Source organism: Pogoniulus pusillus, chromosome 20 (genome assembly GCF_015220805.1).
Source record: "Pogoniulus pusillus isolate bPogPus1 chromosome 20, bPogPus1.pri, whole genome shotgun sequence".
In the NCBI taxonomy this organism is placed as follows: Eukaryota; Metazoa; Chordata; class Aves; order Piciformes; family Lybiidae; genus Pogoniulus; species Pogoniulus pusillus.
This window is the reverse complement of record NC_087283.1, coordinates 22,003,021-22,016,638: the sequence shown is the minus strand read 5'-3', so window position 1 is coordinate 22,016,638 and position 13,618 is coordinate 22,003,021. Positions and strand designations below refer to the sequence as shown.

The following is a 13,618-nucleotide window of genomic DNA, read 5'->3' as shown; positions in this document are numbered from 1 at the left end:
TGTGTAAGAGCTGAGCAAGGGAAGTGGTTGTCAGGGAAGAGAGACTTGTCAGGTGGAGCCCAGCAAAGGAGGGCAGAGGTGGCTCAGGAACCAGAATTGCTGTGCTTGGAAAAGACCTTTAAGATGCTGAGGTTCAACCATCCTCTAACTCTGCCAGGTCTGGTGCTAAACCACTGCCCTCAGCACCACATCTCTGAGGCTTTTAAACACCTCCAGGGGTGGAAATTCAACCACCTCCCTGGGCAGCCTCTTCCTGTGTTTGAGAACCCTTTCAGTGAAGAAGTTTCTTCTGATGTCCAACCTAAAGCTCCCCAAGTGCAGCTTGAGGACATTTCCTCTCATCCTGTCACTTGTTATGAAGGAGCAGAGCCCAACCTCACCTGGCTCCAACCAGGAAGCTGCAGAGAGCACTGAGGTCTCACTCAGCCTCCTCTTCTCCACACGAACCACCCCCAGCTCCCTCAGCTGTTCCTCCCCAGCCCTGTTCTCCAGACCCCTCCCCACCTTTGTTGTCCTTCTCTGGACCTACTCCAGTCTCTCAATGTCCTTCTTGGAGTGAGGGGCCCCAGACTGACCCCAGGATTGGAGATGTGATTCACCAGGTGAGTCTGTACAAAGGCAGCAGTGAGCCTCAGAGTTGTGAGCTTCTGGGAGCAAAGGCCCCAAAACTGAACCCAGAATTCAAGCTGTGGCCTCACCAGTGTCCAGCACAGAGGCACAATCCCTGCCCTGCTCCTGCTGGCCACACCATTGCTGATCCAGGCCAGGATGCTGGTGCCCTTCTTGGCCACTTGGGCACTCTGCTGGCTCATCTTCACCTGCTGCCAACCAGCACCCCCAAGTCTTTCTCTGCTGGGCAGTTTCCAGCCACCCTGCCCTGAGCCTGGAGTGTTCATGAGGTTGTTGTGACTCCAGAGCAGGACCTGACACTTGACCTTGCTGAACCTCCTACAGTTGGCCTTAGACCATCGATCCAGGCTGACCAGGTCTGGGCCACAAGGTAGGGCAGCAGCACAGTAGGAGACCCAAAGCTCTGCCTGCAGCTGTAGGGGGCTGCTGTAGGGATGGTGAGTGGGAAGAAAATCCTCCTCAGGAGTAAGCTAAAACCTTCCCCTTTTGGGAACGAGACAGAACAGAGTATTTCAAAGCTGCTAACTCCCAAGACCTTAAAGCTTCCAGCTGGGTCTGGAGCAGAAATATCCCATTCATACTGGTGAGGTGGTGCTAGAGAACCTGGCTGGCAGCTGAGGGTCTTTGCCTTCAGGTCCCAGAGCCACTTTTGCCACCTCCGGCGCTGGCGAGGCTGACTTCTCCTTCAGACCTCTGCACTCACCGTGCCCTTGGGGCTGTGTCCCATCCAGTGTGGCATTTCTTCAGCAGAAGGACATGGGGAGTAGCTGTGTTGCCTAAACAAGCAGGCATGTGGGCTCCAGTTGTTTAACTTGCACTCTTTCCAGTGACCACACGCAGAGGAACAGCAGCTCCATCTCCTCCAAGGGCTGGGGTAGCTACGTGGCTTGGTAGGAATGCCTAACCCCAGATGGCCCTTCCTAGGTTAGCAGGGCAGAGGAAGGCTTTGCTGGGAGCCTAATTTGGGAGCCTGAAGGGCCAGGAACTGAAATAGCTCTGTTCTCATTCCTCTGCTACTCTGAAGTAGCCACTGCTCAGCTATGCAGGCCAGCCAAGGAGCCCTGCACTCCAAACCAGTCCTGGCACTCTTCTCCTTGCCAGCTGGCTCCTCCAGCCACGTGGCATCTCTCAAGGAAGCCTCTGCCGGGGTTTAAGCCCTGCTCAGGACTCTCTGGAGGCACAGTGGTGCTGCTGGCCGTGGCAGGGAGCTCCAGCTGCAGCCAAGGTGTGAGCCTGCAGCCTACCTGCTTTGTGGCTCCCAGCAGAGCTCCGGGCAGCGCTGGCTGCCAGTGTGGCATCCGCTGGCCGCGGCTGGGCTGGCTGAGCAGGGGGAGATCAGATTTCCCCATGCAGCAAGTTCAGCAAAGTTGGTTGCTGAGGGAGAGCTGAAGAAGGCATCCAAGTCCCCTTGCTGGGTGGGTTTTTGTGTGCTGCAGTTGGGCCAGTGCTAGAGCTGCAAGAGCTGCCCTTACCTGCAGTGCTTGCGGCACCCCGGGTTAGGTCTGAAATCTCTTCTTGGGGTAGCAACAACTTCTCAGCTCCCCCTCCCAGAAGCACTCTGCAGATGGTCAGCATCCTACCAGAGCTCACTGCTGTGTCCTCTCTCCTCCCACTGGAGAAGTGAAGCTCCTTGGCAGATGCAGGGAACGGGGCTGATAGACCTGAGAAGGGAAAGCAGCTCCTGACCCCACTCACCCAGCGGGCTCTAGGAGCTGTGGTGCCCTCATAACTACCTTAATCCAACCGAGATGATGGAGAAGGAGGGAGAAGCAGCAGCAGCAGCTCCCTCAGGACTTGGTGGCTGCTGTCTTGCAGATGCTTCAGCTCTGCTGCCTTGCTGCAGCAGCAGTTCAGAAGCTGTCACCTCGGAATGCTTGCATCTGGGAACAGTTTGGGTTTTGCTGCTTCTGAAACAAGGCTGCTCTGGCACTGGTGCTGGGGGCTAGAGCTGAGGGTTTCTGCTGAGAACAAGGCTGGTGAGGAGGGATTGTATGGATTTTTTTTTCTCCATGTGAGAGCCCCCAAAAATGATTGTGGCCCTGGGGAGCCACGGTGGAGCCTGAGGTTTTGAGTCATGGCAATTTGGTGGCTGCTGAAGATAAAAGGGCCTGGCCCAGGAGGAATGAGCTTGACGCAGAGCTTGGTATTGTTGAGGACTCTGAGAAGTGGTGGCCATGGGGCTGCTGAGGACAATGCTAACTCTGTCTGTGGCTCTGTTTCAGCTGCTTTCTTCCAAGACTGCATTTCTGAGCAGGACCTGGATGAAATGAACATTGAAATCATTCGAAACACACTTTACAAGGTGAGACCTTGCTGGGAAGGGAAAAAGGTGTTAAGATCTCTGCTTGTTCCTGGTGTGGCTACAGCTCTGGCTTAGGGCAGGAGCTCCAGCTGAGCCTGCCTTTGCTCAGCCAAAGACAAGAGCCTGTCCTCCTCTTGGAGGAGACTTCAAGACAGTTGTGAGCAGGGTGGTTTTTTTTCTTCCTTTCCCTCTTTCTTTCTTCCCTGGAGTGGTGCCACAGTAAACCTGACCAAGGACGAGTAGCATCCACTGGAAAGTAGAAGTGGTGTTCTTGGAGGGGCTTGGCATCCCATCACCCAACTCTGCAGGTTCAGGGTGCCAGAGCCAGGCAGAGTAGGATTCTTTGGAGCTGTCAGGCTCTCAAGGGTGTCTCCAAGAGGAGAGGTTTTTGCTGAGGCTCCTACTTAGAGTAGATTTCCTCAGGCCCCGAGCAGGCAGGAGAAGGCTGCTTGCACAGGAGTTTAGACTTGCAGGTAGCATTCAGAGGGTTAAAGTGGCTGCACCTTAAGCTTGGCTGAAGGACTTGCACAGGCAGGGATATCTCTCTGCCCCCAGCTCTTTCAGAAGGCCTTCCAAGAGTCTACCCAAGCCTCCCCTGGTTGTGCTTCGATGCTCTCGGTAGAGTGCTGTGAAAGGCTCAGCTGAGATGGGGGAGTCCTGCAGGTAGAGGAGGTGATTGGCACAGGACTGTGGAGAAGCTGAGAATCTCCTTGTCCTGGTCCTGCTGTCTCCTTTGCAGGCCTCATCTGGTTCTAGCTGGTATCAGAGCAGCTGTTTATGTGCAGGCTGTGCCTATCACTCCATCTCTGCTCTCCGGATTAGAGGTGGGATGCAAGATTGTATCTGCCGAGGTTGTTTTGGCCGGTGGCAGCCAGCCTGCAGTCAGTGTGACCTCTGCTTCCCGAGGGAACCTTCCATGGCCTCTCTGGAGAGCCAGAGAGCAGGTCAGGCGTGAAGGGAAGGCAGCAGCAGGAGGGCAGGAGGAGCTGCCTGTTGGCATTCCCACCCAGCTGCCTGCACTGCTCTGGGGGCAGGCAGGGCTGGGTGCAGAGCTCTGTGCTGAGAGGGGAGGCAGATGGGGGAAGGCAGGGAGCAGAGTGAGTGCCAGGCTAAGAGGGGGTGAGGGGCATCTCTTTGGGTGCCAGCTGCCATCTCGTTTCCCTTCTCCTTTTTGAGGCCTGGTAGTGCCCTGCATTCTGCTCTTTCTGCTCCAAGCTGCCCATCAGCCAGCAATGTGCCCCCGTGCCCAAGAAGGCAAATGGCCTTCTGAGGGCTGTGACAAAGAGTGTGGCCAGCAGGCTGGGGAGGATTCTCTCCCCCCTCTACTCTGTCTTAGTGAAGCCACATCTGGAGGACTGTGTCCAGTTCTGGGCTCCCCAGTTGCAGAGAGACAGAACTGCTGGAGTCATGGGGAGACTACAGAGCTGCTGAGGGGCCTGGAGCAGGTCTGTGAGGAGCTAAGGCTGAGAGCCTGCAGAAGAGCAGCCCCAGAGGGCAGCTGGGCAATGTCCCTGGAGGTGTTGAAGCTAAGCCTGGATGGGGCACTTAGTGCCATGCTCTGGTTGCTTGGTTGGGGCTGAGTGCTAGGTTGGCACTGAATGCCATGGTCTGGTTGTTTGGGCAGGGCTGGGTGCTAGGTTGGCACTGAATGCCATGGTCTGGTTGGTTGGGCAGGGCTGGGTGCTAGGCTGGCACTGAGTGATATACTCTGGTTGTTTGGGCAGGGCTGGGTACTAGGTTGACACATAGCTCTGTGAGGAGCAAAGGCTGAGAGCCCTGAGGCTGAGAGCCTGCAGAAGAGCAGCCCCAGAGGGCAGCTGAGCAATGCTAAAGGAGCTGGGGGGAGGAGGGCAAGAGGCTGGGGCCAGACTCTTGTCAGTGACGACCAGGGAGAGGACAAGGGGCACAAACTGGAACCCAGGTGGGACAGGGAGTGAGGTCCTTTATCCATCTCCTTCCTAGGATCACTCCACAGGTTGTGCTGCATCTGAGCAGCACCACAAGCTGCAGCAGCTGATGTTCCTGTGCTGAGTGATGTTCAGCAGTGTCCTTTTGCCCTGTGTGATGACAAATATTTACAGAACACAGGCACCCAGGTGCTTTCCTGGCACAGAAGGTGACCAACACCTGCATTTTTTTGGTCCACTGTCAGCTCTGGAGCTGTTGTGACACAGCAGTGAGATTTGTGATTCACAGAAGGGTTTGGGTTTGAAAGGGACCTTAAAGGTCATCTGGTTGCAATCTCACTGCCATGGGCAGGGAAGGGTGCTCAAGGCTTCATCCAAGCTGGCCTTGAACACCTCCAGGGAGGTTGTGGAGCCTCATCCAAGCTGGCCTTGGACACCTCCAGGGAGGTTGTGGAGCACAGAAGCACCCAATGTGATCTTCGATCACATTGGGTGCTTCTGTGCTCCACAACCTCCCTGGGCAACCTGTGCCAGTGTCTCACCACCCTCAACCTGTGCCAGGCTCTCCCCACCCTCACTGCCACCAGTTTCTCCCTCTCCTCCACTCTCAATCTGCCCTCCTCAAGCTTCCCTCCCTTCCCTCTCCCTGACACCTCAGCATCGTTGCATTCTGTCCCTTTTTAAGCCCTTCTGCTCGCAGCTCTCTGTCTGTCCAGGGGAGGGTTTTAATCACATGCTGAACTTCTTCTGAGAAAGTTCTCTTTTTGCTGAGCTTAGCCATCTCAGGCTACCCCTGGGGAGATGCAGTCATGTCCAGCTGGGCTCTGCTCCATCTCCAGGAAGGATTCCATTCCCTGCAGGCACCGTGGCTGTGCCCTAAGCCTGAGACTTTCTCCCCAGCGCTCCGATCTGAGACGCCGAGAAGAGACTCGCAGAGCAGGGGCTGGGTTTGCTTCACAGCTGTCTTGTCTCATCTCCTGCCTCTGCTTACACAGCTCTGCCTGCCCAGCAGAGGCCTTGCAGCTCCAGTTGTGTGGCTTGGCATGTTCCTGGAGGCCAGAATGGGATCAGGAAACCACGTGAGGTTTCGCTGCCTGCTTTGGAGTCAGGCGACTCAAAGGAGCACACCAAGCCTGCCCCTTGCTGCCTGCCTTTCCTGCCTGCAGGAAGCTCATGCAGTTGCTCCAGCAAAGCCCAACCACAACCCTTCATGTCTCCAGCTCCTTGGGAAGCACTGTCCCTTTGTGTGGGCTTGGCACCCGAGCTCACACAGGATAAAGAGTGACTGTGCTGCGTTAAAAAAGCATTTAGGAACGTCCCTGCTTTCTCTCCGGCCTCTGGTGAGTGGCCCTGAGGGGCAGGAGGTGAAGCTCTGCAGGGCTCATCTGCCCTTTCTCTCTTCCAGGCTTACCTGGAGTCCTTCTACAAGTTCTGCAAGGTGCTGGGAGGTACCACAGCAGATGCCATGTGCCCCATCCTGGAGGTAGGTCTGGAAAGCCCCAGAGCTGGCCAGTGCTGGAGTGGTGCTGTTCTGTGCTCAGGTCAGCGTGAGGGATGCTCCAGGTGCTCCTCAGCATGCCCATGCACCTTCTCCATGCCCTCTGTGCAGGAGAACACTGCCTGCACATGATGCTGGGCAGGTGTGGGTCCCCAGTCCTGATCTCCATGGAGTCCCAGACTGGACTGGGTGGGAAGGGACCTTCCAAGGTCATCCAGTCCTACCCTCCTATGCTGAGCAAGGTGCCCAGAGCTATGAACAGCCTCACCTGCAATGGTGCCAGCCATGGGGCAGCTCTCACCTCTCTGAGCTACCTGGGCCAGTGCCAAACATTTCTCCCTTCTCTCCACTCTCAATCTCCCTCTTCCAGTTCAAACCATCACCCCTTGGGCTGCTCAGAAGTCTGTCCCCTGCTTTCTTAGAGCCCCTTTCAGCACTGAAAGGCCACCAGAAGGTGTCTGTTCTCCAGGCCGAGCAAGCCCAAGTCTCTCAACATGGCCTCACAGCAGAGCCCTTCCAGCCCTGCCAGCACTGCTGTGACCTCCTCTGGACTCTCCCTGTCTGTGCTGTGCTGAGGACTCCAGAGGTGGACACAGTAGTCCAAGTCTTGCCTGGTGCTGAGGCTCCTGTTGCCTTCATGGCAGCATCTTCCTTCTCTCCCAGAGCTGATGAGCAAGGGGAGCAGCAGAGCCATTCAGCACATGGCCTATCCCCATGCCAAAGCCTGCTGTGGGGCATGCAGACCTCAGGGCTGAGAGGAGCTCCATGCCCTGGGCAGGGCTCTGCTCAGTGATTTGGCATCTACCTAGGCTGAGGCTTTCCTTACCCAGCTGTTCCTCAGGCATCAGCCCCTGGCCATAGAAGGAGCCTGCTGGTGTGGCCTGCCCTGGCAGAGCACCACATAGCTCAGTGCACTGCCTACAACTACCTGAAGGGAGGCTGTAGCCAGGTGGGGTTGGGCTCTGCTGCCAGACAACCAGCAACAGAACAAGGGGAGACAGTCTCAAGCTGTGCCAGGGAAGGTCTAGGCTGGAGGAAGTTGTTGCCAGAGAGAGTGATTGGCATTGGAATGGGCTGCCCAGGGAGGTGGTGGAGTCGTCCCTGGAAGTGTCCAAGACAAGACTGGATGAGGCACTTAGTGCCATGGTGTGATTGGTTGGGCAGGGCTGGGTGCTAGGTTGGCACTGAGTGCCATGGTGTGGTTGGTTGGACAGGGCTGGGTGCTAGGTTGGCACTGAGTGCCATGGTGTGGTTGGTTGGGCAGGGCTGGGTGCTAGGTTGGCACTGAGTGCCATGGTGTGGTTGGTTGGGCAGGGCTGGGTGCTAGGTTGGCACTGAGTGCCATGGTGTGGTTGGTTGGGCAGGGCTGGGTGCTAGGTTGGCACTGAGTGCCATGGTGTGGTTGCTTGGCAGGGCTGGGTGCTAGGTTGGCCCTGAGTGCCATGGTGTGGTTGTTTGGGCAGGGCTGGGTGCTAGGTTGGCACTGAGTGCCATGGTGTGATTGGTTGGGCAGGGCTGGGTGCTAGGTTGGCACTGAGTGCCATGGTGTGGTTGTTTGGGCAGGGCTGGGTGCTAGGTTGGGCTGGCTGAGCCTGGGGTCTCTCCCAAGCTGGCTGGTTCTGTGGTGCTCTGGTGCCAGGGCAGCTCTTGGTGTGGCTGTGCCGAGGGCAGTGCCACTGCCTGCCAGGCTCTGGCAGAGCTGCTGCAGCCAGAGCTGTCCCTCTCTTCTCCTGCAGTTCGAAGCTGACCGAAGGGCCTTCATTATCACCATCAACTCCTTTGGCACTGAGCTCTCCAAGGAGGACAGAGCCAAGCTGTTCCCACACTGTGGCAAGCTGTACCCTGAGGGCCTGGCCCAGCTGGCCAGAGCAGATGACTACGAGCAAGTCAAAAACGTTGCTGACTACTACCCTGTGAGTGCTCTGTGCTGATGGCTGTGGAGACATTGGGGAGGGCTCTGGGGACCTGCTCTGGGTCAGAGCTTCTTAGAGCTCACTTAGGCCACACCTTGAGTCCTGTGTCCAGTTCTGGGCCCCTCAGTTTAAGAAAGATGTTCGAGTGCTTGAGTGTGTCCAGAGAAGGGCAGCAAGGCTGGGGAGGGCCTGGAGGAGAGCCTGAGGGAGCTGGGGGGGTGCAGCCTGCAGCAGAGGAGGCTCAGGGCAGAGCTCGTTGCTGCCTGCAGCTGCCTGAAAGGAGGTTGTAACCAGCTGGGCTTGGTCTCTTCTCAGGCAACCAGAGACAGAACAAGAGGACACAGCCTCAAGCTCCACCAGGGCAGGTTCAGGCTGGATGTTAGGAGGAAGTTCTTCACCACAAGAGAGATTGGCTTTGGGATGGGCTGCCCGGGGAGGTGGTGGAGTCCTCATCCCTGCAGGTGTCTAAGAGGAGGCTGCATGAGGCACTGGGTGCCATGGCTTAGTTAATTAGAAAGTGTTAGGTGATAGGTTGGAGTTGATGATCTCAAAGGTCTTTTCCAACCTGGTTAGTTGTGGGATTCTTGGGGATCTGATGGCTCCTGGGCAGAGGGTTGCCAGTCTGCTGCTTGTGTTGTTGGCTCTGTGCTCTGCTTGGCCAAGGTGGAGTTCAGTTTGTCATTGCAGCCATGTCCTGTGTGCCCCATGCCAAGGTGTGGGGACTGCCCTTGCCACCAAACCCTTGAGGTCTGGGTGTGACAGCAGTGGCAGCCTCTCTGTGACTAGCAGGGGTGGGAATGTGTCTGTGGTGAGAGACAACTGCTGCATCTCCAGCCCTGGGAGGGGTCTGCCTGAGCTCTGCTTCAGTCCCAGGGAAGCACTGACTTAGGAGGACACACTTGGGTGTGTCTGGCACCAAGGGCAATGGCTTCAAATTGCAGAAGAAGAGATTTAGGTTGGATGTTAGGAGCCAGTTCTGCAGTCCATCCTGGCTGGGATCAGGAGTGCTGTGTCCAGCAGGAGCAGGGAGAGGTGATTGTCGCCTTGGACTTGGCTCTGCTGAGGCCACACCTTGAGTACTCTGCTCAGTTGTGAGCACCTCATTACAAGAGGGATGTGGAGGTGCTGGAGCCAGCACAGAGGAGGGCAAGGAAGCTGGGGAAGGGCCTGGAGAATGATGAGGAGTGAGTGAGGGAGCTGGGGGTGGTTAGTTTGAGGGGGAGGCCTCATGGCTGTCTACAGCTACCTGAAGGGACATTGTGGTGAGGTTGGTGCTGGTCTCTTCTCGCAGCGATAGAGCAAGAGAGGATGGCTTCAAGCTGCACCAGGGGGGGTTAGAATGGATATGGGGGGAAATATTTTCCCAGCAAGAGTGGTTAGGCACTGGAATGAGCTGCTCAGGGAGGTGGTGGAGTCACCAGCCCTTGGGTGTGCTTAAAAGTCGTTTGGATGTGGTGCTTAGGGAGATGGTTTAAGGTGCACCTTGTAGAGTAGGGTTCTGGGTGGGACTTGGTGACCCTGAGGGGCTTTGCCAGCCTGAATGTTTCTGTGATTCTGTGGTGTCCTTGCTTGTGGCTGAGCACCTGTTTGGAGTCAGAGCTCAGGGTCTCCATGGCCCAAACACCCTCCTCTCTCTGTTCATGGAGGGGTCTGTACCTGGTGCATCTCTTCCTGCAGGCTTACAGTCCTGGTACAGCTTTGAGAAGGGAATGAGATCTCTGCCTGGGTGAGCTCCCAGATGGATTAAACACAATCTCTGTCTCTCTGGGGATTGCTTTCAGGTTTCTCCATGTCCTCTGCTCACCTGCCATGGTGGCTAAGGGTGTCTGCTTGACATTCAGAGCCCCCAGGTGCTGCTGAGCTTCGAGGGCTTGGGGTGTATCCTCTCGTGTTGTCCTCTTGCAGGAGTACAAGCTGCTGTTTGAAGGGGCTGGCAGCAACCCTGGAGACAAGACCCTTGAAGACAGGTTCTTTGAGCATGAGGTGAGTGAGCCCCCCCAGGAGACTTTTTGGAGTGCCTGCCTGTGCCACTTCCAAAGCCCAGGGTAGAAGCAAGCTTCTTGTGTGCCCTGCTTGCAGTGCTGTGGGTGAGCAGTCTCTGGGGGAAGGAAAAGGGTGAGGAAGGATGTTCCCAATGGAGGGAATGTTGGCCATGGGTCCCTCTTCTCACCCAGACATGCTGAGAGCAGTGTGGGAGGCAAGCCTGAGGCTGCTGGTGGACATTTGCTCAGTCCACAGCAAAACCAGGGCATAATGATGTGGGAAAGGAGCATTTTCCCAGTGCTGGGGGGTATAGATATTCCCTCCCTCAATGCCAGAGCCTGTCCTGAGCCCTCTGCTGTAGCTTAGAGCTGCCCCCACCACCTAGGAAGATGCAGAGGACACTGGTGCTGAGCCTTCAGCCTGCTGGCCAGGGCACAGGCACCTCCCAGGCTGCTCTATGCTTGCCTTGACCAGCTCTTGCCCCCCCCAAGGATCAGTACTGGGCCCAGTCCTGTTCAATATCTTTATTGATGATCTGGACGAGGGCATTGAGTCCAGCATCAGTAAGTTTGCAGATGACACCAAGCTAGGAGCAGGTGTTGATCTGTTGGAAGGTAGGAGAGGCCTGCAGAGGGACCTGGACAGGCTGGATGGGTGGGCAGAGGCCAGTGAGATGAGATTGAACAAGGCCAAGGGCAGGGTTCTGCACTTTGGCTACAACAACCCCAAGCAGCACTACAGGCTGGGGACTGAGTGGCTGAGAGCAGCCAGGAGGAAAGGGACCTGGGGGTACTGATAGACAGTAAGCTGAAGATGAGCCAGCAGTGTGCCCAGGTGGCCAAGAGAGCCAACGGCATCCTGGCCTGCATCAGAAGCAGTGTGGCCAGTAAGACAAGGGAGGTTATTCTGCCTCTGTACTCAGCACTGGTCAGACCACACCTTGAGTGCTGTGTCCAGTTCTGGGCCCCTCAATTCAAGAAAGATGTTGAGATGCTGGAACATGTCCAGAGAAGGGCAACAAAGCTGGTGAGGGGCCTGGAGCACAAATCCTATGAGGAGAGGCTGAGGGAGCTGGGGCTGTTTAGCCTGGAGAAGAGGAGGCTCAGAGGTGATCTTATTACTGTCTACAACTCCCTGAAGGGACATTGTAGCCAGGTGGGGGGTGGCCTCTTCTCCCAGGCAACCAGCAATAGAACAAGGGGACACAGTCTCAAGTTGTGCCAGGGTAGGTCTAGGCTGGATGTTAGGAAGAAGTTCTTCACAGAGAGAGTGATTGGCATTGGAATGGGCTGCCCAGGGAGGTGGTGGAGGCACCGTGCCTGGGGGTCTTCAAGCAAAGCCTGGCAGAGGCACTTAGTGCCATGGTCTGGTTGATTGGTTAGGGCTGGGTGCTAGGTTGGACTGGATGAGCTTGGAGGTCTCTTCCAACCTGCTTGATTCTATGATTCTATGATTCTATGATTCCTGCCTGAGGGTGGATGAGTGGCATGTCCTCTCGTTGGCTCTCCCCAGGTGAAGCTGAACAAGTTGGCCTTCCTCAACCAGTTCCACTTCGGAGTCTTCTACGCCTTCGTGAAGCTGAAGGAGCAGGAGTGCCGCAACATCGTCTGGATTGCCGAGTGCATCGCCCAGCGCCACCGCACCAAGATCGACAACTACATCCCCATCTTCTGAGCCCTGCTCTGCCCCCAGCCCACCCTGGGGGCCAGAGGAGCCCCTCTCAGCTCCCTCACTTACCCCTTGCCCAAACTCCAGGCATGTCCCACCCGTGGCACTGGCTGGGAGGAGGGAGCTGTACAGTCTCTAGTTAAGTTATTGACGAGCTGAAGTCGTGTGTGCTGGGAGGGCTCCGGAGGGAGCAGTGGCCCCTGTGGAGCAGGAGGGCCTCCTCCTGTCGTGGATCCCATAGTCCCCGTGTCGCTGTCCTCATCTCTTTGTGCTTGTGCTTCTAGAGCAAGCACCAGCAGGGGTGCTGCTGCCTCCCAGGGGTTGCCAGCGCTGCAGAGGAGCAGGTCAGGCCTGCCATGGCTGAGGGTCCCTCCCTGCCTCCCAGTCAGCGTTGGTGAGTGAGGTTGTGGTTTGCCAGTGCTGTGTAGTAGCCTGTGCTGCTCTGCAGTTCCTCTGCCCTCCTGGAGCTAGCCCTGACCTGGAAGAGCTCAGCAGCCCTGCCTGGGGCAGGTATGGAGCAGAGAGCAGAGCCCAAGCACCAGTGGAACACATTTCCCCCCTGCTCCAACTGCCTTTGTGCTGGCACAGCCTTGCTCTGACCTCAGGAGCAGCTCTCATCATCTTCCCTCCTGCCCTGCAGCTTGAAAGGCTTCCAGAAGCTGGCCAAGCTCCTTCCTCTCCCTGAAGACCTGCAGCTTGGAGTTTCCTGTCACAACCACACAAGATTTGGGGCTCCTTTCAGGTGTCCACATGGTGCTGGACCCCTGCACCACCCTGAGGCTGGCACAATCTCCCTGGCACAGGAGATCCAGGCTGGTTCTGCCATGGAACTGTATGGGCACAGCTGACCCTGGGGTTTGGCTTCATTTGCTCACCCTGAGGAGTGCAGCTGTTGGCACAGGTGTCCCACACCCTGCTCACAGGCTCTGCCTGTCTGTGGTGGGAGCCAAGCCCTGGGCATGGCATGCCAGCCCTGCTCCCTGCTGCTTCAGGTCCTGTCCAGCTCGAGGTCTGGGAGCTGGCTCATGGCACTGGAGAAGCCTCCCTGGTGGGAAACACCTGCTCAGTGCTTGCTGCTGGGAGGGGCTGATGGAGAGTGGCTCTGTCCCAGCTTGTGCTGTGGTCACCTCTGCAGTGTTTGTGCTCCCTCTGTTCCCTCTTCTCCACACTAATAAATATCTGCCTCCTGCCCCCTGCTCTGCCTCCTTCCTTGGGCACCTGTTCCACATTCCCAGGAGGGGTTTCTGACTCTGCCACTGTGGTAGGGGCAGAGGCTGTCCTAGGTCATGGTGGTTGTGAGGACAAGGAGAGTCACACCATGAGAGGAACTGGCCTGAAATTGTGCCAGGGGAGGCTTAGATGGGAGAGAAGGAAAATGGTCTTTGCTGTTAGGGCTTGGCAGAGGCTGCCCAGGGAGGTGGTGGAGTGCCCATGCCTGGAGGTGTTCCAGAACTGTGGCCATGGCACCTGGGGTGAGGGTTTGATGCCCATGGTGGGGCTGGGTTGCTGCTTGGACTGGATGACTTTGGAGGCCTTTTCCAACCCAAACCCTTCTATGAATGTAAAACCCCTGGGGTTGGGTGAGGAGCAGCGGGGAGCAGGTCCAAGCCCTTGCTGGCAGCCTGAGCCCTTTGTCTTCAGCTGCTGCCCAGCTCAGCTTTGCCCAGCAGCGAGGGGCACCCTGGAGCAGGCGTGGCAGCGGTGTGGAAGGAGCTGG

At 56.9% G+C, this 13,618-nt stretch overlaps 1 protein-coding gene across 1 annotated transcript in view; it reads left to right on the top strand.

Annotated features, from left to right (window-relative positions):
* ATP6V0D1 (ATPase H+ transporting V0 subunit d1) overlaps positions 1-13,090 on the top strand; it is a 65,363-nt gene extending 52,273 nt beyond the window's left edge. Inside the window, exons 4-8 of the mRNA XM_064160593.1 lie at positions 2,853-2,932; positions 6,245-6,322; positions 8,074-8,250; positions 10,156-10,233; positions 11,746-13,090. Of these exons, the coding sequence (XP_064016663.1) occupies positions 2,853-2,932; positions 6,245-6,322; positions 8,074-8,250; positions 10,156-10,233; positions 11,746-11,907 (575 nt within the window). The 3' untranslated portion in view covers positions 11,908-13,090. The remainder of the gene's footprint in view (positions 1-2,852; positions 2,933-6,244; positions 6,323-8,073; positions 8,251-10,155; positions 10,234-11,745) is intronic.
* The last annotated feature ends 528 nt before the right edge of the window (positions 13,091-13,618 follow it).